The sequence below is a fragment of the Schistocerca gregaria genome, chromosome 2 (assembly GCF_023897955.1).
Source record: "Schistocerca gregaria isolate iqSchGreg1 chromosome 2, iqSchGreg1.2, whole genome shotgun sequence".
Taxonomy (NCBI): Eukaryota; Metazoa; Arthropoda; class Insecta; order Orthoptera; family Acrididae; genus Schistocerca; species Schistocerca gregaria.
The window spans coordinates 74,216,992-74,241,403 of NC_064921.1; the positions used below are offsets into that span (position 1 = coordinate 74,216,992).

The 24,412-nt window shown below is 44.7% G+C and overlaps 1 protein-coding gene across 3 annotated transcripts in view; it reads left to right on the forward strand.

Moving 5' to 3' along the window:
• The window catches only part of LOC126336345 (uncharacterized), a 595,954-nt gene that overhangs the window by 379,279 nt on the left and 192,263 nt on the right, over positions 1-24,412 (forward strand). For all 3 annotated transcript variants that reach the window (XM_049999920.1, XM_049999919.1, XM_049999921.1), the window contains exon 2: positions 351-492. In XM_049999920.1, coding sequence (XP_049855877.1) covers positions 351-492 — 142 coding nt within the window. The remainder of the gene's footprint in view (positions 1-350; positions 493-24,412) is intronic.

A 24,412-nucleotide genomic window follows, 5' to 3' on the forward strand; every position in this document is an offset into this window, starting at 1 on the left:
AACCAGCCAACCATAGCAAACCATACGAAAGAGAAAGGTGCCAGGTTCGAGTCCCGGTCCGGCACGGAATTTTTTAATTAGCCCCGAAGCATCAAATCGGGTCAGACTTCGCTGCAGAGTGGAAACCCCTTCCGGAAGAATGCCAAATTTCGTTGAGAGCAATAAGTTGGGTGCTGGAGTAGACGGAACTGCAGCGGCGGCGCCGCAGTGTGGTAACCGCTCGCGCCGCGTCGCGCCGCCCCGCGCCGCGCCGCCTTTCACTGGCGAGGCCGCGGGCAGCCAGTGGCTGCCAGTCTGCCTCCGACTACCGAGCGACACGCTCTCACCGGCCGCCCGCGTCTCTGTTGCAGCTGCGGCCCCGCTCCACACAACGAGATGGTCTCCCGCAGGAAGATCCTGTCCCGCTCCAGGGACGACCTCAACCTCGACTCCACGTTCGCCGTGCAGGAGGAGGAGGAGGACGTCTGGTACCAGAGGGACAAGCTCTACAAGGTCAGTGCCGAAAAGCTACTCGTATCACGCCACCAGCGCCGCTACATCACACAGTTGTCACCCCGACTGTTGATCGACTATTAGATTCTTACACGCCCTTTTATCATCCTACTGCCAGTAACCGTTCCAGAACCACTTCTTTGGTGGGTTTAGTGGCTGACTTGTCAACTTTACACGATATATCAGCCTCTTTCTTGGGTTATAAATATTTATAGTGACGTTCCATGGGTGTTTCTGCTGGATATTTCTAATAACGATATGCTTTAGCTGTGTTGTAATGTCACTTACTGCCACTTCAGCATGTGAGGAATACCCAAAGGCACCGTAGTTGGGGTACCATGTTAAAGTCTAGGCCCTCCAGTAGTTGACTGTTGATCTCAATACTCGAATGCATGGAAGGCCAGAAATTACCATCACTAATATGATGTTCATATCAGCTATAGTGCTGAGGAACAATTTCTTTTTCTTTTTATTTTTTTTATTTTTTATGTTTATATTTTTTCGAGGGAGGAAAATTTCGAAAGTTACTTTGGAAATTTCAGTAATTGATACTTTTTTGCACCCAAGATGGCGTCTTGAGATGTTTTTATTTCCTCAGTCACCGATTTAGGGAGATCCAGCTGCTATCTTACGATCTTCTGGAAAAGTCGAAACAGGTCATTGAGGATACAAAAATATTTCAACTCTTGACTACAAAAATTTTTATTTATCAATAAAGAACAGGTCGCACCCTGCAACACGTGTAACTTAAATAACCTGAATAATATTGTGCTTAGCAAATCTGCTAAAAATTTTCCCTAGTGACTAGACTGATTTTGACATTAGAGAAGTTGTAACTAAAATCGGATACACACTTTTTTTTAAAATACTGTAGTCTTATAATAACTCCTTTTGTCGTTCTTATATCATGCTGACGTCAACGAGGGTTGAGAAAAAGTGTCACTACAAACTGTCAGCCACTAAAATCGCCTCAACGACGTAAGAGGAACACTTCTTGTTGTTACCTGACAGTGGACTATGGACCGCAGTTTAGCTTTTCCATTATCATGAAAATGTTAAGTCTTTATTAAGTTCCAAATTTATGTGGGGAGTGCTCTTTTCTTTAAACTTTCATCTCAGCATAAGATTTCAGTTCTCTAGAAGAAATATTCTGCAGTAAGTAGCCTCTGGATATTAATCAAGGTACAGCGAAAGCAATCAATTTGTCAAGAATAATCCAAACGTACTCTGTCATAAATATCATCGTCAGTAAAACGACCACTACATGAAACTAGATGTAATGGTTATCTAACATCAGTAGCACTTCAGTATTTGTTCAATTTTGTGCTTTTTCTAGCTCCGAGAAGAGAAGAAAACGTTGTGTGTACTGAGTGACTTCATGACTAGTCTACGTTCCAAGGAAACTTGTCGGTACTACAAGGACTTTCTGTGTGCCGAACCCAGCGAATTGCTTCGTCAAAGTGATCCAGCTGCATTTACGGGATAGTTCTCAACAATGACAGTGTCCATGTGCTCTAAACGGTGCGTCGAAGCCTGAAGACATTACATGCAAGAAATCGTGCTGTGATCGACAAACACCTATCAGAACATGAAGCTGTACATCGAGTGTTTATTACTTTGTCGACTGTGCAATTACAACTTCTACAGTGTGCGCTACCGTGGAAATGCCACAGAAGCCCAACAAACATGTGCAGTTTTCTGGGTGTCAATAGCATCTCTTTGTCGCTACTCCCGTAAAAAGACAGGAACTTCAGTCAGAAACTGTGTGACGAGCTGCAAGTACCATTCAAGTTTGTGGAGCAATAACGTCAGCACCATCAAATTTCCGAAATGAAACGACTCCTGCAAACAACACAATTTTTAAGTTCAGTGTTATGTCTCTCTTGTTGAGAATACTTATACTCTTCATTTCCAACGTGAGAGGGAAGTCGACATAGTTTTCACCTGTTTGTAGTGACACTTTTGCTCAACCCTCGTTGACGTCAGCATCATATAAGAACGACAAAAGGAGTTATTATAAGACTACAGTATTTTAAAAAAAAGTGTGTATCCGAAATCAAACTGTAGAAGAATAACGGAATCTCGGGCCATGATCTATTCAGTGCCAAACTACATTAACACTGCAACAAAAATTGCATCTGTTGACGTATGTTTTACCATACAGAAAGCATGAAGACAGCCCTTTAAGAGAGTCTGGTCTGCTCACACAGTAGACTCTGTTGTTTAATTGTGAAGCGGCACAATGATGATTGTCATTTCTTTTAGAAACTAGTAACAAATCATCTTGTGGTGTTGCAGTTCTTCTTGTTATGTCCGCGCTTCCAAAGAAATGGGAATAGGAATTCCGCCTTTTCTATTTTGTTTCACCCAGACACGTTTCAGCACGTTTTGTGCTATCTTCAGTGGATTCCTTTTTATTTTTTAACTGTTAAATTGTTGTTACATATTAACATGTAGCGAAACTTTTGATACACAATATTTATAATGGTGAATAAATGTATAATATCTTACAACAATTATTCATTCACAATTGTAAATATTATGTACCAAAGTTTCGCTAAATGTTAATATGTAGCAACAATTTCAGAATTAAAAAAATATGAAAGAACTCACTGAAGATACCACAAAACGTGCTGAAACATGTCTGGGTGAAACAAAACAGAAAAAAACGGCGTCTTGCATAAGGCGGAATTCCTCTTCCCATAGTGACAAATCATTTGAGGGGAATAAGCAAATAACGATTCCGACTTGTAAAGATCAGTTTGTATAGACCTGTATAGGTCTTTGTAACAGAATAGCAAAATACCGTTAACCACACGGCATCTAAAGAGTCTGATCTGAGTTAACTTGCCGTTGGCTAGGAATGTTTGCGGACCGGAAGTGTGTCCACAATGGTCGCTACGTCAGGGCCATATCGTAAGATCGCTGGAGTGAACGGTTCGACATATTACAACAAGACCCGAAGCGGAACTCCGTGGCATCTGTCCTTGGTCCATAACGTCACTCGGCGTTGCAGCAAGCGCGCCGTAGGGGCATTGCCAAACTCCATGCTTACTAGAGGAAGGTAGCATCGGCGTCATCTATTAGGGAGCTGGGGAAACACAGAGCAGAGTCAGTGGTAGGTGACGCAGTCAGCACAGTGACTGACTAGGCGAATGAATACGGGATCACTTATTCTTTCAGTGACTACGGTAATCACTTTAAGCAGTGCATTACACCTGACAGCGCATCTGAGTGACATCTGCATTTCAGTCCGCTGGTGCCAGCTCAAACATTTTTTAATTTGGTATGCTAAAAAGCAGAAAATGAGGATTACAGATAATTTTAACAATCTCGATGACGTTCGTTAATAATTCTAGAGCATATTCTCAGATGACATGTTATGACTGTCCTGGAGAAATCAAACTTCTCTAAGCGAATCCGCAGGAGTTCAGAGAAAAGAAAAAAATCATGTGAGCTGCTTTGTTCATAAGCGGCAACTTGCTAACAGTAATTGCGTGTGTACAATCTAAACTAAAACTAACGAAGATACGACCATACTGGTTGTATTCCTAAGTATGTGGTTGCCTCTAGAAATGCTGCAGAGAAGCGAAATTTTCATCGATTGTGTTCCAAGGCCGCATAATAGAACCTACATTTTCGACAATACAAAAAGGATGTATCAGCCAAAATCAGCACTGGCGATGCTGTTGTATATAGCAAAGTATCGCCCCCTAGACAATTTCATCGTTCTTGAACATCTTGAACTCATCACATTGTCTGTTTAGGGGTAATGCTAAGAAGCGATATGAAATGGGACGGCAGAGGTACTTGGACAATGTAAATGCGAATCACTGTGGTAAGGGTATAGCTCCCTTCAAATCCTGGTGGGTAAATGTAGAGATCCGGTAATTGAAGAAGACATTATGTTGCTACCAACGTATATCGTAGGAATCATGAAATGAAGATAAGAGTGATTAAGCCACAGAAGAGACATATAGACAGTCATTATTCCCTTGCTCAGTACGGGAATGGAATAGAACAAAAAATCGATAATATACCCTCCGTCCTGCACTATAGAATGGCTTACGAAGTACGTAGATGTAAATGTGGACGGTTAAAACATCACCACCTATGTTCATTAGATATGTAATAGATCTTTCTACGTTTTCCAAATTTGTGATTATTATACACAGGAGAACACTAATGATGATGACCGAGTCTCTTCGAGATGGGAATGTCCCTTTGCGTCATCAGGGTACTAATCGCCTCCATGTTTTCGTGGGTAGTATCCGTTGGTTACTAATCTGCCGGGAGCCGGGAAACTGGGCTCGATTCCCCGCGATTGCCTTGCTTGATATGAACTGCAGTGCGATTCACCGAGAGTCTGGAAGCCAAATAAGCTCTTCGGTAAAGAAGTAGGGATACTATAGCCATGTCATCAAGAGGCGTTTAAGAGAATGGCTTGCACCTGAATAGAAACCAGATGACATTTATTAAATTCATATTTACCAGACTTACTTCGTTTAGATTAGTCGTAGTCAACCTCTTTTCACCTACCGCCCACTTTTGTACCTCTGTTAACAGTAAAATCTTCTGAGCGCCCACCATTCCACAGTAATGATGATTTATAAAGAAGGAAAGTAACTTAGCTTTATAGACTTGATGGAAGAGAGTTCTCGGATTCGATTTCCGGTGGGTCAGGGATTTTCAGCTGCCTCGAGATGACTGGGTGTTTGTATTGTCCTCATTATTGCATCATCATTCATGGAAGTGGCGAGACTGGGCTGAGCAAAGATTGGGAATTTGAATAGGTTCTGATAACTGGGCAGTTGAGCGCCCCAGAAACCGAACAACAACACCATCGTCATCATTATGGAAGAGAGTTACAGCTAGTACCCTATCGCATAACGCCTACAATGAAAGCTGGGACGCCCTGTAGTGGACAACAGGGATCAGGTTGACTACCACTGGTTTAGATCATTTGCCTGCATAATATAGAGACTCCCGAGATGTATAGCCGAGAAAGAAATGTGCTTAAGTTGAGAAAGTGTTTCTCGACGAAGAGAGACGAAAGTGGTGCTCCCGTGTTGTGTGGTCGATACAGCCAACTGTGTCCACACACAAAGGGACAAGACAACGCGTGGCGCAGCTTGCCAGCTGACGCGTAACCTGCTCACGCCCACTTTGCGTGCGCTGTGTGTGTGTGTGTGTGTGTGTGTGTGTGTGTGTGTGTTTATGGGTAGGAGCCGCTTTCACCTGCGGCGGCAGTAGCTGTCCCCTTCACGACTGCACAGCCACTGGCTAGACGGTGGTCTGTTCGTCTCGCAAGGCAGGCATCGGTTTTCCGGCGCGAAAATGTCCTATGCGGGAGAGAAACCAAACTGGTCTGAATGCGGAACTTACAGCCTTCTTTGGACGTGTTTATCTTCCGCATCCAGATGCCACTGGCCGTAAGCTACCTATAATAATTGCAGTCTCTTAGTTCTGCCTTTAGAATCGTTAAAGAAACATACCAGAACACGGAAAGAACTTCGCAACAGAGAAAAACGTAATAGTAGCGTTGCCTCAGTTATTGGAATTTTGTGTGGCAGACCAACTAAATTCAGCGAGATTGTTCTCGAATCTGGCATATGCGACCAAGCCATTGCGATACTCGCTAAAGATTGTTTCGGGGATACGAATGTATCAAACCTCAGAATAAGTAGCCAGTGATGGAACAATGCCCGCCACGGCGTTCGGAGGCCCAGTGTCATTTTAAACTTGACTGAGGACAAGAACTCTTGTACTCCAGACTACTTTTTAAAGGTGCGTTTTCTTCAATTCTAAAACTACATAAATCTTTTATCGCGTTATATCTACGGATCGATCTAAGCAGAGGAATGCAGTGGGCTATTCTGCAGTTTTTCCCGATATGTTTCTCAGAGTTCGTCTTCTCGAAAAGTTACCAAATCATGATGCGGAGACATACGGAAATCTGAAGACACTTTGGCAGGAACGAAAACATCACAGCTAAAAGTTTCTCACCTGCTCTACAAGCGGTAAAAAAATGCATCCAATAGAAATGATGACGGAGACCATACACGACAATTAAAGGCGGACGCAAAACCAAGGTAAAGTGGTGGTCTTTTGTTGGATGCTATGATATGTTGGGGTACGGGCCAACAGCGCAGATCATAAAGCAGCCAAATAAAGGTGCAGATGTGGTGTATTACTTCGGTGTGCCGTTCCTCAGTAAGCCATCATCTCATTGTCTGACGGGAAAGTCTGGCGTCAGTGGGAATACCAATGGTTTGAAGTGACAAACAACAAACTGTGGACAATGAAACTGATCATCCTGGAGTGACGTACTTTATGCCAGCCTCACCGATGGAAGGGCGGGAGACTGCCCATTTACACTTCGGCGGGAAAATCCACCAGTATATGAAAGTTTTTGCGTAATTATTTTGGTATTGCACGCTTTAACTACATAAAATATTTTATATCGCTACATAACGGCAACTCTCAGTTTGGATGGAGGCTTGTTCACCATCCTGACTGACAACAACAGTGTAAAATACGTTGTAAAATTTTATAGGTAAATGAGCTGTGTGTTAATTGTTCGACCAGAGAGTTTAGCACTGTCATTCACCGATTTACACTGTCGTAGTTTGGTGTATCATAACAGAAAATTTTACAATTGACAGTTAAATTGTAATACATTAGAAGCAACTTGGCTTTGAGGATAGACACCGTTCCGTGCACGAGATTTGCAATCAGTCACTCTGTAATGGCGCTGATGACCGTTCTGCTGAGCACCCCACATCCAATATCATCATATAACCATTATGCCTATAGATCATAATAATAATAACAATAACTGCAGCCCAGTTCTACTAGAGAAAGTAATCAAGGATTAGAGGAAAAGACCAGATGGAGAAGGAATTTATTGAATAACAATTTGGAGAAAGGAAGATAATCTGAGTTTTGATTGTTTGGATTTTGCAAACGAGCTTGCCATCTTAGCTTAAGCTATAGAAGCTAAAAGGGACAGCTGAAAAGGCAGGCCTCTCTATATCTTTCGGGGGAAAAATACAGTATGTGACGATGCGAATGAGGCAGCGAAGTACGTGGAAACAGGTTATGGAAGAATAGGTACAACTACTAAATATAAATATATAGGAGAAATAATACAACCAAATACTTTGGGCAAAGACGTTAACTTAGCGACGCCAAAGAAAATCGACGTAGATTTTCAACTAACAAAAGACCTGCATAACAAGAAATACACTTCCATAAACGCAAAGCTTCGACCCTACAACATCGTCATTAAACCAGAAAACCTTTGTGCTTCAGAGTGTCATTCGTTAAATACAGCTAAACAAATAGATGAAATAGAAAAGAAATAAAGAAAAATAATCAGGAATGTTTTGCGACCAAAATATGAGAATGGGAAATGGAAATTAAGAAGTAATAAAGATATTTATGAAAAAATAGGACCAATATCTGTCAGAATGATGAGAGAAGGGTTGTATACCACGGACACGCCAAACGGCTAGCTAAAAAGAGATAAACAAAAAAATATAAATTTCTGACAGAAACTCAAAAACATCATTGACGTGGGTGGAAATAAGTTAAAGCAGACCTGAGAGAAATGGAAATAACGGAGAAAGAAAAAAAGTTCAGAGCAAAAGTAAAACGTTTCAAGGGCTTCCATAAAAAAACAGGTAGACTGGTTTAGTATGGACAGAAGAAAGAAGAGATTGGAGAGACAGATTTAAAAACTACTGGAAGGAAAGAAAGAAAGAAAGAAAGAAAGAAAGAAAGAAAGAAAGAAATGAGAAAAGAGAGAAGATGTAATCTATTTCATATTGTCAAAACCAATAAAAAATAATAGTGATAATAATAATAATAATAATAATAATAATAATAATATAATAATGGAAGACAGAAAGCATTGTACAACTAGGCAGTAGCTACAGATTTACAGAAAATGTTTAGCGAATTTCTCAACCGTGGCAAAGTTCAATACGGTTTGAGTAATAACTGTAGGAATGGGTGTACTGCACAACAGAGTGTGACTCAGTTGGGCAAGTAACGGTTCTGGTTTGGTAAGCTGCGGGCTACGTCATACTCAGCAATAAGTGTGGAGATGCCGCAGCACCTGGCTAGAGTTCGGCAACAGAGCACAGGACAGCGAAGTGGGTGGGGGGGCAGCGGGAGCGTTAATCCGACTCCGTTAGGCAAGGACGCGTGCCGTCGTGAAGGCTTTCTAGGCGCGAGGAGAGGCAAACACTCTGCAACTGCTGCGTTACTTTATACACGACTCGTCCCTGGCGCGGAGCTTTGGCACTTGGCTTGTTTGGAATGCCGCTCCAATGTTTGTCGCTACTGCTTCTTCGTCATACCAGATTCTGCAACAGAATTTGTGCGACATGTCTGTTCGCTGGACCTTTCGGGGTGGCTGGAGTGTCGTCTCTTGAGTACAAAAAAAGAAAAAAAAATATTTAAAAAAATCTCAGTTTTGACGATGAATTCATGAGAAATCTCCAACAAAAGTCTTCTATGTCGGTGACTGTGTCATGGCAACACACGTCCCATAAGCTACCGGAGCCATTACTACTAACGTAGATGACCTTCGTCACATTGTCAATACGTATTGATGATTCTGTGCCATTACAGCTGAACAGCCAGTTCCAGAATTCCTATTGCTGGTTGTAGAGATGACACAAATTTACACAAAAACAAGTGTCCGGAAACGGTCCATGTTACAATGTAAATAAAATCATCTCACGTTTTTACTCCCGATTTAATATCGATGTTTATTACCGACATTGGGATGAAGAGAACCCCCATTCCACGCGTGATGGTTTTGGCACATTTGAGTAATCTGTGAATGGAGAGATATGACGAATTGATGAGGCGGCCCACATTGCCAGCCAACGGCTCATGGGTACTTGCTTTCCTTGCAAGAGGTACTGGTGGATCTGCGACAGAGAATTAGCTGTCAGGAAATGTGATTTCGACACGAAGATCCCCGTCAGAAAATGTAGCAGTTACCGCTGGAGATCTCCACGCAACATTTGTCGGATGGTGGGTAGGTAGAGGTGCATCCCACCGCGATCCTCAGATTTTCGTTCTTTCTCAGTTTTCTGTTGTGGTAGCTACAAGCTTTAGTATTTAACTGCGTAAGAAACTAGTATGTAACATTTTTTAAGAGACCACTGCTAAAACTTCATTATGCTGCTCGCAGTTTCGACAGTTCACGTCATCACTTTGCAGACTTTTAAAGATTAGCAAGATGTGTAACATATTTCCATTATCGTAAAGCATGCATATGCCATTTTAAACTCTAAGGTCCAGCAGATGATGACGTAAATAGTTGCATTGTAGTAACAGCTTATCATCGTATACATAAAAAGTCTTATATAAATACTGTCGAGCACAAACTGAAGAAGATTTTAGTTCGAAAATTAAAACGCCTAATCAATAATATTTACTTTGTACCATGGAAATGATAGTCTCTGGACATATGCACCTATTTAAATTTTTATTCATCTAGAATTTCCACAAGTATGTAACATAACTTTTGGAGCATCGTGTACGTCCAGTACTGTTTTTCCCTATCAATTCATTTAAGTGGGTCAAGTCAGCAGCATTTTACAAAATATAATGCTTACTTCTAAGGCTCTCGCAGTATTTCTGCGTGTGTTATGTTCTAAAAAAAAAAAAAAAAAAAAAAAGTTGAACACAGGGAGAAGGGACGTAGTTATTAACAAGAACAAGACACTATCTAGAGCAGATAATCTCAAAAGAAACTATGCGTCAAGTACTAAGACTGGAAACAATTTTAAGAAAAAAAAACGATATATGTATCGCAACAATTAGCATAAATGAAGGACAGTGCAAAGCTTCCGAAATCAGTATTCAATTATATTCAAAATGGATGAAGAGACAGAGGAGCACAAATAAAGAGATGAGAAGATAATTCTTGAAGGCGGGAAGAATTCGAAGTTTAATCGATGAATCAAAGTAGAAGGAAAAGAAGAAGAAGAAGATGATGATGATGATTGTGGTGTGCGTAGTGTAAGACCTTCGGTACACACACCATCAGATTAATTGACTTTTCGCTCTAGCGAAGTAGGCGAGTGTCAGCAATATGTCTCGTGGTCTTATCGTGGCATGTTTATCTTCTGCCGTTAGGTCAGACGATAGAAATGCCACTTGTGCGCTTAGAGTAGCAGATTGACGGTGACCAACTTTAAACAGAACTTGATTAATTTTCACACACATTTATTAAAATAATAAAAATCATAGATATTACGTAACTTGATTCTGGATGCTGTTTACAATTGACAGTCCTTTGGTCTTGGTACGTTAATCTTATTCTCACATATCTCTGATACTTGACAAAGTGTCTATACATTTCTCTTCATGGCTATGTACAGGAATATGATAATCTTATTAGGCGCATACTGAAACTTGACTATATACTGGTACAGACTAATGCAGACTGGTACAGACTAATGCAGACTGACTAATCGGAGGTCTGTACACTCGTTATAATACCTCGTGCGTTCATGTATCACTGCGCGAGTGTGATCCGCGAGGAGTAAAGGTTCTACGTTAGCAGCAATCTCATTGGCTGCGTTACATATTAATACGCGGATCGGCGGAAGCAGAATTTGGTCCGTATCTAAGACAGCGCCATCTCGGTGCGGAGACGGACGAGCACTGCGCCTGCGCTGTTGTGCTTAGTGGGGCGCGCTCTAGTGGGAAAGTTGTGTACGCGCTGACTACGCGGAACTATGTACACAACAACGATGATGATGATGATGATGATGATGATGATGATGACGACGATGATAATGGTGGTGACCGCCAACATATTTCGTCGACCAAGTCATTTGTAAGAATGCCGTACATTACACAGTGACCTGTTGCGTCCAATGACTTAACGGTGCAAGTGTGCCCTTAGGAAGAGAGACATAGAAGCGGACTCCTCTCGCGGCAGCCCAGTAGCACAGTGGCAGAGTGCGCGGCTAACCCAGTGGCTGGTAAGTCGGCAGCAAGTAGCGGCAAGGCAGAAACCTGTTGCTGGCGGCGCGAGCACCGGTTCGGGCCGCCAGCTTCCAGACAACAAACGCGGGGAATCAGCAAGTGTGCAACCACAGCGATACTATCTGACGTACGTGTTTTGTTGAGTCGTTGCTGCACAAGAAGTGGCATAAGATGAACAGCTGTGCTACGTGCCAAAGTGTGTTTCTAGAGCGAAAGCCATTCGACAGGAATAGCTTTTATGCTTCTTCCTTCTCCGTCATAGTCATAAAACACACAACACTCGTATTCGGTGGTCAGGTAAACCTACGGCGAGAACAAATTGACAGGAGCAAAGAAACGATCTCAAGTTAATAATTTAGAACTCGAAATGTATTTACTCGAAGCCAGTTGGAGAGAAACTGCGCACGGGAAATAAAAAGAATCGTATTAGACCGTACCGAATCGATGTTTCTAACCCTTTGCAATATTCGTGACACAGTAACGCATCATTACAAATGGAATCAGCTCCAGCAGTGATGTTCGACATGGAGTACAGTACACATCGCATCAAAATATCACATAAAATACGTGGATAAAAGAGAAATCCGTGTGTCCATAGTACGCCGGTTTTTCCGAATAGTAGTGACAAGTTGAATTCTACAATAAATCACCAGTGTACTACTATTGGTTCTAGTTTTTTGCAACTCCGCTCAAAAATCATGTTGTAGTCGAGAACCATGCCACTACCTGGGCATTACGCATAGTCGGCGCTAAAGGATGAAAACTGAGGTTGGAATACTCTAACTTTCGTGTCAATCTGTCCGTTTCCAAGGGCTGTAAACAGGTAAGGCATAATATGCAGACACAGGCAGCAGGAAGCTTTCTTTTTGTATAATAAAAGGTGGATGAGGTATTGTCTTCAGCAATAACAGGTGTGGGCAAGTCGCCGCGCGCTGCACTTGTATCATCTTATAGACAATGCCACACAGCGACAGCTACATGATTGCCTCAGCAATGCTGTACCGATTCTTATGACATGTGTTTGTAGTTCCTTTCTAGCAGTCGACGTTATCAAAATAGCTTTTCCCCTTTTTTATAGTAAGCCAATATTTCAAAGCAACAAAAATGTTACGAATAAATTTTACTCCGTTTTGAAAGCGATTTTACTTACTAACCAAAAATTTTAGCAACGTTGCTCTGGCAAACGGGTGTATACGATTTTTACCCAGTTACTAAAAATAAGAAATATGTATAACAACGAAGCCAAAGAAATACCGAGAAAAACCGGTTACTCAGAATTGAAACATTAGTTTTTCTCATTCCTATGGTGAGCAAAGAAGTAGTGTGACCCATCCCCCAGGTATCCTAGTTACGTCAGTGCCTACACACCCTGCTTGGATCGTCGACAGTACCAGCCTGTTTGATTTGCCAGGGCAGCGGCTGGCGCGTGGTAAGCATGTTATGCTGGAACCACTTCTTCTCGTTACCCACTTAGCATCTCAAATGCAATAATTCCAGTGTGAGAAGTAACTCTTCAGGCTCTCCCTGAAGATTTGATCAAAGTGTGACTCCCCGCTCTGCCACCGGGTCACGTTGTGCTAATCCCACAATGTTTCTTCGAGTCCACTGCTCGACATCGCCTGTAAGCAGCAGAGACCACAATACGATATGCAAGAAATGTTGCGTGATTTACACAACATGAACCAGCGACAGATCGGAGGGGTCACTCGTACACCGTAATTTGACATGTGACAGACGCAGATACCTGGGAACGATAGGTGACGACAAACAGACGGATTGTCGCAGCCAGTCTAGAGTCTGAGCTGAGGTACTAGCATACATACACTACTGGCCATTAAAATTGCTACACCAAGTAGAAATGCAGATGATAAACAGATATTCATTCGAGAAATATATCATACTAGAACTGACATGTGATAACATTTTCACGCAGTTTGGGTGCACAGATCATGAGAAATCAGTACCCAGAACAACCACCTCTGTATCCAGAAAGACCCGTACAAGACCTGCAATATGCGGTGGCGCATTATCCTGCTGAAATGTAGGAATTCACAGGGATCGAATGAAGGATAGAGCCACGGGTCGTAACACATCTGAAATGTAACGTTCACTGATCAAAGTGCCGTCAATGCGAACAAGAGGTGACCGAGAAGTGTAACCAATGGCACTCCATACCATCACGACGGGTGATACGCCAGTATGGCGATGAGGAATACACGCTTCCAATGTGCGTTCATCGCGATGTCGCCAAACACGGATACAACCATCATGATGCTGTAAACAGAACCTGGATTCATCCAAACAAATGACGTTTTGCCATTCGTGCACCCAGGTTCGTCGTTGTGTACACCATCGCAGGCGCTCCTGTCTGTCATGCAGCGTTAAGGGTAACAGCAGCCATGGTCTCCGAGCTGATAGTCCATGTTGCTGCAAACGTCGTCGAACTGTTCGTGCAGATGCTTGCTGTCTTGGAAACTTCCCCATCTGTTGACACAGGGATCGAGACGTGGCTGCACGATCCGTTACAGCCATGCGGATAAGATGCCTGTCATCTCGACTGCTAGTGGTACGAGGCCTTTGGGATCCAGCACGGCGTTCCGTATTACCCTCCTGAACCCACCGATTCCATATTCGACCAACGCGAGCAGGAATGTCGCGACACGATAAACCGCAATCGCGATAGGCTACAATCCGACCTTTATCAAAGTCGGAAACGTGATGCTACGCACTTCTCCTCCTTACACGAGACATCACAACGACGTTTCACCATAAATCGAACTTTCCTCAGGTCAGCACCTTGTAGGTGTTGCCACCGGCGCCATCCGTATGTGAATTCTCTGAAAAGCTAATCATTTGCATATAACAGCATCTTCTTCCTGTCGGTTAAATTTCGCGTCTGTAGCACGTCATCTTCGTGGTGTAGCAATTTTAATGGCCAGTAGTGTAGTCCCATGCTTGGAAACGTTCACTGGTGCCGACTGCGTCTCCTATATAATATTTACACTTTGTTACGAACCCGCCGCGTTTATATCATAGTCGTCGACGCTGACTTCTTTTTCACTGCCACGCAAGCCGCGGGCACCTTGACCTCGGCGATGACCGAGCTAAAGGCGAGTGGCTCCCGGCGCGTCTCTTAAAAATGCATTGAGCCGGGCCGGCCCTTTTAATAACCGAAATCACACCGGTTAATTAAAAGCGGGCAGCGCCGCACCGCCGCACCGCCGCTGCATCCCCGCGCGTTTCATCGCAGACGTAGGTCACGTCCTCAACGCCGCTTCTTGTGTCTGGCGGCGGCTGCGGGCCCTTTCGCTTTCAACCTGGGACCCGTCGCCCAGGGCAGGATTCCTGCAGCCAGACGGCATCGCATCCGTTCGGTTTTGCCCGCCGCTAATAAACAAGCCGCCATTGTGCGGCGGCGCGGCGCTGTCTCCGCCCCGCCAGACGACTTTTTCGCGTCAGCCGTCAGACGTCAGCGCAGTCCGACGCGTGCTCTGAATAATACATACACACATCGGACGCGACCCTCTGCCGCGCAAGGTCTCCCGCTACTTGTCCACCTACAGCGTGTACACGCAGCACGATAATACAGCCCGCATGTCCGCTCACGTTTCCACGTCGTGGAATAAGTAACCCGTCTGCTGAGCGCACGGGTACGAGAGGAATCTTTTTGCTATCGACACAGCATTACAAAGCTTCTGGAAGTAGTATGACCAGCAGTCAGCTTTAGTGAAAGTCAGAGTATGGACTTTTCTTTTCTCCTTTCCGGTATGAAGGACACACAGGCTTTTCATGTGCTTTAGGAATTTTCTCGGATTTTACTGTCTGAGGTTCCAATTACTTTTCAAAACAAAACAAAAAAAAATTGGCCAGGTGCGAGTACGACTAGACTTGATTATGTACATAGACAGTTCATCCATTCCGGGAACCTTGGATCTCGACGATTTGTACCTCTTACCGACATTAATACTGGCAAGAAATCGGTCCCACGAATCCCAAGGCTTTTGAGAATGCTTTACTTCCAAGTTTGGACTCGGATAACAAATTTCAAAAGAAATATTTGTTCGTGTGATATAATTACAAAAAAAAAAAAATGGCTCAAATGGCTCTGAGCACTATGGCACTTAACGTCTGAGGTCATCAGTCCCCTAGAACTTAGAACTACTTAAACCTAACTAACCTAAGGACATCACACACATCCATGCCCGAGGCAGGTTTCGAACGTGCGACTGTAGAGGTCGCGCGGTTCCGGACTGAAGCGCCTAGAACCGCTCGGCCACACCGGCCGGCACATAATTACAAATTAACAATTTTCTAGCTCTTTTAATTTACCTGTACTGTGCAACCTTTCATCTTGCCAAATTTCATCATTCGACTCAAAGGCGAAGTAGCATGTAGATTTTATGAATGAGTTTGCGAGTGACAAAATGTGTAACATAAATGGCCCATCTTTTGATTGCACTGACTTCGAAACAAACGTTTATTATATCGCCAAGAGACCACAGACGTTAGTATGTGACAGTCCGCCCCCGGTAGCTGATTGGTGATGCCGGCACGGTAGCTCAGCATGTTCGGTCAGAGCTCCCTCTGTAATAAAAAAAACTGAGTTCTACATCTACATCCGTACTCCGCAAGCCACCTGACGGTGTGTGGCGGAGGGTACCCTGAGTACCTCTATCGGTTCTCCCTTCTATTCCAGTCTCGTATTGTACGTGGAAAGAAGGATTGTCGGTATGCTTCTGTGTGGGCTCTAATCTCTCTGATTTTATCCTCATGGTCTCTTCGCGAGATATACGTAGGAGGGAGCAATATACTGCTTGACTCTTCGGTGAAGGTATGTTCTCGAAACTTCAACAAAAGCCCGTACCGAGCTACTGAGCGTCTCTCCTGCAGAGTCTTCCACTGGAGTTTATCTATCATCTCCGTAACGCTTTCGCAATTACTAAATGATCCTGTAACGAAGCGCGCTGCTCTCCGTTGGATCTTCTCTATCTCTTCTATCAACCCTACCTGGTGCGGATCCCACACTGCTGAGCAGTATTCAAGCATTGGGCGAACAAGCGTACTGTAACCTACTTCCTTTGTTGTCGGATTGCATTTCCTTAGGATTCTTCCAATGAATCTCAGTCTGGCATCTGCTTTACCGACGATCAACTTTATATGATCATTCCATTTTAAATCACTCCTAATGCGTACTCCCAGATAATTTATGGAATTAACTGCTTCCAGTTGCTGACCTGCTATTTTGTAGCTAAATGATAAGGGACCTATCTTTCTATGTATTCGCATCACATTACACTTCGCTACATTGAGATTCAATTGCCATTCCGTGCACCATGCGTCAATTCGCTGCAGATCCTCCTGCATTTCAGTACAATTTTCCATTGTTGCAACCTCTCGATACACCACAGCATCATCTGCAAAAAGCCTCAGTGAACTTCCGATGTCATCCACCAGGTCATTTATGTATATTGTGAATAGCAACGGTCCTATGACACTCCCCTGCGGCACACCTGAAATCACTCTTACTTCGGAAGACTTCTCTCCATTGAGAATGACGTGCTGCGTTCTGTTATCTAGGAACTCCTCAATCCAATCACACAACTGATCTGATAGTCCGTATGCTCTTACTTTGTTCATTAAACGACTATGGGGAACTGTGTCAAACGCCTTGCGGAAGTCAAGAAACACGGCATCTACCTGTGAACCCGTGTCTAAGGCCCTCTGAGTCTCGTGGACGAATAGCGCGAGCTGGGTTTCACACGATCGTCTTTTTCGAAACCCATGCTGATTCCTACAGAGTAGATTTCTAGTCTCCAGAAAAGACATTATACTCGAACATAATACGTGTTCCAAAATTCTACAACTGATCGACGTTAGAGATATAGGTCTATAGTTCTGCACATCTGTTCGACGTCCCTTCTTGAGAACGGGGATGACCTGTGCCCTTTTCCAATCCTTTGGAACGCTTCGCTCTTCTAGAGACCTACGGTACACCGTTGCAAGAAGGGGGGCAAGTTCCTTCGCGTACTCTGTGTAAAATCGAACTGGTATCCCATCAGGACCAGCGGCCTTTCCTCTTTTGAGCGATTTTAATTGTTTCTCTATCCCTCTGTCGTCTACTTCGATATCTACCATTTTGTCAACTGTGCGACAATCTAGAGAAGGACGCACAGTGCAGTCTTCCTCTGTGAAACAGCTTTGGAAGAAGACATTTAGTAATTCGGCCTTTAGTCTGTCATCCTCTGTTTCAGTACCATTTTGGTCACAGAGTGTCTGGACATTTTGTTTTGATCCACCTACCGCTTTGACATAGGACCAAAATGTCTTACGATTTTCTGCCAAGTCAGTACATAGAACGTTACTTTCGAATTCATTGAAAGCCTCTCGCATAGCCCTCCTCACACTACATTTCGCTTCGCGTAATTTTTGTTTGTCTGCAAGGCTTTGGCTATGTTTATGTTTGCTGTGAAGTTCCCTTTGCTTCCGCAGCAGTTTTCTAACTCGGTTGTTGTACCACGGTGGCTCTTTTCCATCTCTTACGATCTTGCTTGGCACATACTCATCTAACGCATATTGTACCATGGTTTTGAACTTTGTCCACTGATCCTCAACACTATCTGCACTTGAGACAAAACTTTTGTGTTGAGCCGTCAGGTACTCTGTAATCTGCTTTTTGTCACTTTTGCAACGACGAACTTAAACGGGTGTCTTACGACGTCCGCCCCGAGCAGATGCAACGAACGAAAACGAACAAATTGAGATTAAAAAAAAGAGAGTTAGCTCCCTCTGTAATAAAAAAAACTGAGTTAATAGATCAACAAAGAATTTAAACGGATGTCTTACGATGTCCGCCCCGAGCAGATGCAACGAACAAAATGAGATTAAAAAAAAAGTGTTCAGTGTGACAGAATGTCAATCCTAAGGGCCCCGGTTCGATTCCCGGCTGGGTCGGAGATTTTCTCGCTCAGGGACTGGGTGTTTTGTGTTGTCCTCATCATTATTATTTCCTCCTCACCGACACCGAAGTCGCCGAAGTGGCGTCAAATCGAAAGACTTGCACCCGGCGAACGCTCTATCGGACGGGAGACCCTAGTCACACGACATCTATAATATAGTGACAAATCCACCTGTTCATGAGAAACACACACACACACACACACACACACACACACACACACACAGAGAGAGAGAGAGAGAGAGAGAGAGAGAGAGAGAGAGAGAGAGAGAGAGAGAGAGAGATGGACACCAAAGCAATCCTACACTGAAGAGCCAAGAAAACTCGAACACTCTTCTTAGCTTAAACACTCCACAGACATGGAAGTTATTGAGCATATTTGGGATGCCTTGCAACGTGTTGTTTAGAAGACACCTGCACCCTTTCGTACTACAGATTTGTGGACAGACTTGTTGGATTCATGGTGTCAGCTCCCTCCAGCACTACTTCAGACATTAGTCGAGTCCATGCCACGTCGTGTTGCGGCACTTCTGCGTGCTCGCGGGGGAGCCGTGCGCGATATTACTCAGATGTACCAGTTTCTTTTGCTCTTCAATGTAGTCTAGTCCACTGTTACGAAAACCTTAATTGCATTTGCCAGTGACAGAATCATATTTCCACTTCGACTACACTACGTCGACATAATGCAGTTCAGACGGCTTTTTTTGTGATGTACACATGATCTGGGAACTGTGGAATCTGTCACGAACAAAATGTTGATTTCTTTTGTATTGGACGTCGGTAAAAGTCTATCGCGTCTCGTTTGCTCAGAAGCTAACGTCAAGGAACTACGAAAAATGTATGATGTTTCAAATGGATCTGGGCACTATAGGATTTAGAACTACTTAAACCTAACTAACCTAAAGACATCACACACATCGATGCCCGAGGCAGGATTCGAACTTGTGACCGTAGCGGTCGCGCGGTTCCAGACTGAAGCGCTTAGAACCGCTCGGCCACACCGGTCGGCAAAAAAGTATGAGAAAGAACGGAAACGCGCAGTTAACTGATAAGGACTTACTGGCAGGTGAGCCATTGGCGTTATGTCGACGATGAGGTGGAAAGTAATTGTTCAAATAAGGAATTGGGAGTAGCTGTGCCTGAATGCCGCATACTCTGACTGCGAGGCGCCGACCGTCGACTCGCCCTCTCGAGAGGATTACCCCTGCGGTCTGGCGCGGCAGATTAGAACGTCTCTGTCGCCGGCTGTGCGGCGTGTACCACGGAGGCAGCCGGCGACGGGGCTCCCGCGGCAGCTCAAAGGCGGGGCAGCGCAACGCAGGACGCACTGCTCCCCCACACAAGACGCCGCCTGCCGTCCAAGTCGACTTTTTGGTCGTTTCCGGCTCTCGGCCGAGAGTAAATTTTAATTAAATATAAATTAATAGGGCGAGCGGGTGCTAATATATATTCCACGAGCGGCCCCACCGGAGGCGTGGAGAAGGCCAGATTTATGGGGGCTCGACCCCTGGGACACGTTCTGTAATTAACCCTCTATTCAGCGGCCGAGAGCACTGAGCCAGAGCCGCCGGGAGGACGTCGGAGTAGGCTGCGGGAGGGCGACTACAAGTCGAGAGGGTGGACGGAGTAGTCAGGAAATTGTGTCAGTTTTCAGCTGGATGGTTCCTCCCGCACAAAGCGCGCAGCTACCTCAGTACTCGTATCCACGGGACAAAGTTTTGTTTCTTTGGAGCAAAGTTTCTGGCGCTGCGTACTGGCAAATATTCCATTCCCGAGCTCTCCTTGTTCTTAGTGAGCCGGCCGATGTGGCCGAGCGGTTCTAGGCGCTCCAGTCTGAAACCACGCTGCTGCTACGGTCGCAGGTCGAATCCTGCCTCGGGCATGGATGTGTGTGATGTCATTAGACTAGTTCGGTTTAAGTAGTTCTAAGACTAGGGGACTGATGACCTCAGATATTAAGTCCCATAGTGCTTGGAACTATTTGAACCATTTTTGTTCTTCGTGTTATGCTTAAACAACAACAACGTTCTGCGACAAGCACACATACTTTATTTCAGTTATTCGTTTTCATCACGGCGATATCGCCAGGTTCCTCCATAACTGGATTCCCTAACTATCGCTAGTCCAGTGGTACTTGGTTTGAATCCTACGTGTGTAGTATTCAGTGTGGGAGGAGAGGTGCAGGTGTACGATTCATAACAACCAGAAGCTACGTCGAAGCCCCTGGTTGGACTGCAGTCCTCTGCGTGGTATATCTTGGAGAGAATGCGCTGGCACTTTTTGTGGTGATCTGGTCATCGGATGGGGACCTAACACTAAACTGCATGTACGACCATTACAGTCATATACGCGAAACAGTTAGACTCGGTACCTGGTACGCAAGCCAACCAACTGGTGACAATCGGAAGAAATGGCTTGCATCAGGCCCCGACACATACGAAATGATGATCGTCATCGCGCCGGCGGTGTGGACGAGCGGTTCTAGGCGCTTCAGTCACAGTTTCGAATGCTGCCTCGGGCATGAATGTGTGTGATGTCCTTATGTTAGTTAGGTTTAAGTAGTTCTAAGGGGACTGATGACGTCACATGTTAAGTCCCATAGTCCTCAGAACCATTTGAACCATCGTCATCGTCACTGTAGCCCCAAGTCCCATTTCGTTCTGTTATAAGCGTCAAATTCTGTTTACGGCATACACATGTAAAATGTTTTTGATATCGTTAGAAGAAGGGTGAATTCTTTTCGGCGGCAGTGATGAAATGCTAACATTAAATATAGCTCTGGAGGTATACAGGTCCACATATATGAATAGCACACGCAGTGGACGCTAATGTAGTGTAATGGACAAGTGCTTCGTTTCTTCAGCTGAGCACCTAGCAGCTCGTTACTGACGAAACAGCATCGTTTTCCAGCAAATATTCAGTTTTTCGTGACACTAGTTTACCACTCCATGTCGTCTCGACATAGTGACTTCCTTTCATAACTTCTGCTTAATTTGGGTCTTCGTAGCAGATTAAAGCTGGTCCGTGACCCGGACTCGAAATCGGATACTCGCCGTTCACAGACTATACTCCTACCGAGTGAGCTACCGTTCCAGTCATGATAGTACTCCCGTCTCACCTTCCCCAGACCTGTCCTCACCGACATATCGGAAGGTTCCAGCGGCAAGTGTCCCCTACTTTTAACAGCAGGTGTGGATCTTCACATTTTTGCGGCATACTGACTGAGCCATTAGATTCCGCACATGAAGCCGCATAAACAAAACAAATGACGCACCACGAAGGAATTATTCGAATGGAACAGAAATCAATAGTTGGTGATTGGCATGCACAAGAAAATAAATGATAACCATTCCAGAAAAATTGGATGCATTATTTAAGAGAAAGACCTTCATAAATTGAGGAAGGCAATAACGAGTTGGTCCACCTCTCGTCCTTATACAAGCAGTTATTCGTCATGGCATTGATTGAAAGAGCTGTTGGATTTCCTTCTGAGGTATATCATGCCAAATTATGTCAAACTGGCGCCTTAGATCGTCAAAATCATGAGGTGGTTGCAGGGCCGAGCCTATAATGCACCAAACGTTTTCAACTGGGAAGAGATCCGGCGAGCTAGCTGACCAAGGTACGGTTTGAAAAAGCACAAAGTTAAGCAGCAGCAACTCTCGCTGCGTGTGGGAAGGAATTATCTTGCTGAAATATGTAGGGCAAAATAACGGGGCGTAGAATATCGTCGGCATACCGCTGTGGCGCAAATGACAACCAAAGGAAACCTCTGCCGGGAATTCTTCCGGGTTGTATGGCCGTGGTCCATGGAACCCTTCTGTCCCTGACATTTCGTCCAAAGCTACGTTGGACATCTTCGGAGGTGCTCCTGGTTGTTCTGAGTCTTGCCGACTGACTGACAGTACTCAGCGCAATCAGGAGCACCTCCGAAGATGTCCAACGTAGCTTTGGACGAAACGTTAGGGATAGAAGGGTTGCATGGACCACGGCCATACAACTCGGAAGAATTCTCGTCAGCTGAAACATCCGGTCGTGAAAGCCTTCATTGTATGATCAAAGGCAATCTGTTATGAAAATAAACGACACTACAGATCGTCACTCCTGGTTGTCGGAACTTATCGCGGGCTGTAGTCATGCTCACATCCTGCCGCTGTCGGGGCGTCTCCAGACACGTCTTCGGCCTAGAATCTCCTTGACTGGAGTGGAATTGTCTTCAGTGGTGAGTCCTGCTTCGAAGTGAGCCGCGATGGCCAGCGAAGTCGTCTGTAGACAGCAAGGACAGCGGTGGAATACCGACGTTGACTGCAGTTATGCTTTGAAAATGGCAGGTTGTGCTCGTGTCGAAATATCGGCGGTTGTCGACTATGTCACCTTTCTACATGCCCGCAACACTGTAATCATTTGTTTATCTGAACATGTACGTCATATCTATCGATTTCCGTTCCACACGGATAATTCCTTCATGGTGCGTCTTCCTTTTTTTCTTTCTTTCTTTCTTCTTCTTCTTCTTCTTCTTCTTCTTCTTCTTCTTCTTCGAGTGTACTCGGCTGTAGACTTGTGGGACATCTTGCGACTGAGTCCACAGACTGGAGGTTCAACACTGGCATCCGTTATTTTGAACACTAGAGACATGTTACTGCCCTAACAGCCATGGAATGCACAAGTACAAGAGAAGATATTGAGTGGCAAAGTGCTTTGTATGGTATGGTTATGTGGTTGGGCGCTTGATCCTTGCTGGTGTTCCACTGAATGGATAGCAGTCTCACTGTAGCAGTGTCATTGCCAGTTCATTAAAGAAAACGCCAGATTTCATGTTTTGTTTAGGCTGAAGCTGCTAGACCATATTATGCCTGTGTAACCATGACCTATCTTGATACAGAAAATGTTTAACTGTTTCCGTGGGGAGCGTGTTCTCAAGTTCTCTGACCCGATTAGAATGTATGGTGGTGGGTTAATGAGCGCCAAACTAGGGTTAATGAGTCCTGACGTAGCGTTGAAACAACATGGACTGACGTAGCCTTTTCTGTCATACAAGGGATGTTCGACTCGATGCCCATCCATGTTAGATCTAACGTTGCTGCCGGAAGTGGCAGCTGATTTTACTAAATTTCACAGCCAGTATGCCCCCAAATGAACTACAAATTTGATCCTACTGTATCTTATACGCGCAACGAATAAAATTGCTTAACGCTACAATTTTTAGTGGTCAGCAGTCCTCGAACTGCTTCCGCCATGTCGCACGTACAGCTGCAGGCGCGGGGTGGTCGAAGTCTCGATGGACACGCCACGGCACGGCACGGCACGGCGCAGCGCGGCACGTTACGCCGTCTCGAGTTGCCAATCGTGTGTCGAGTTACCGACGAGGCTGTCGCCAAGCGGTGCGCGCCCGAAACCGGAGCCGCGGCCCTTACGTTCACCGGCTGCGCACTGACCGCTCGTTCTGCGCCACAACCCGCCAAGTCGCACACACACATTCGGTTAGCGATACAGAGTCGCCAACTGGTGGTGGCATCGGCTGAGAGCTGCCTACCGGAATTTCACTAGCCCTGCTGTCCGCTACACAAAACGCCATCTCAAAATCTGGCGGATGGGTACATGGCAAGGTCGCAACTTCATGATTTTCTCCCTGACCTACGAGAGAGTCTGAGAATAAAATGTATCGATCCCAGCCATCTCTTGACTCGACAAATATTGGCCGAATAAAATAGACACGAGGTGCGTTCAGTAAGTAATGCATCACTGTCTTTTTCTGAAAGCTCGTTGGTTTTTATTCTGGATTCAAATACACCATATTATTTCCCACTCTTTCCCGTGCAAAACCATATTTGTCATCATAATCTCCGATCAGTGACTGTGTGACCGCTCTACTGGTCGACGTCGGAGCCAACGTCTTCCTCCGTCAATAACCTCCACATCATATACGTACCGAATCCCGCGGAGTCA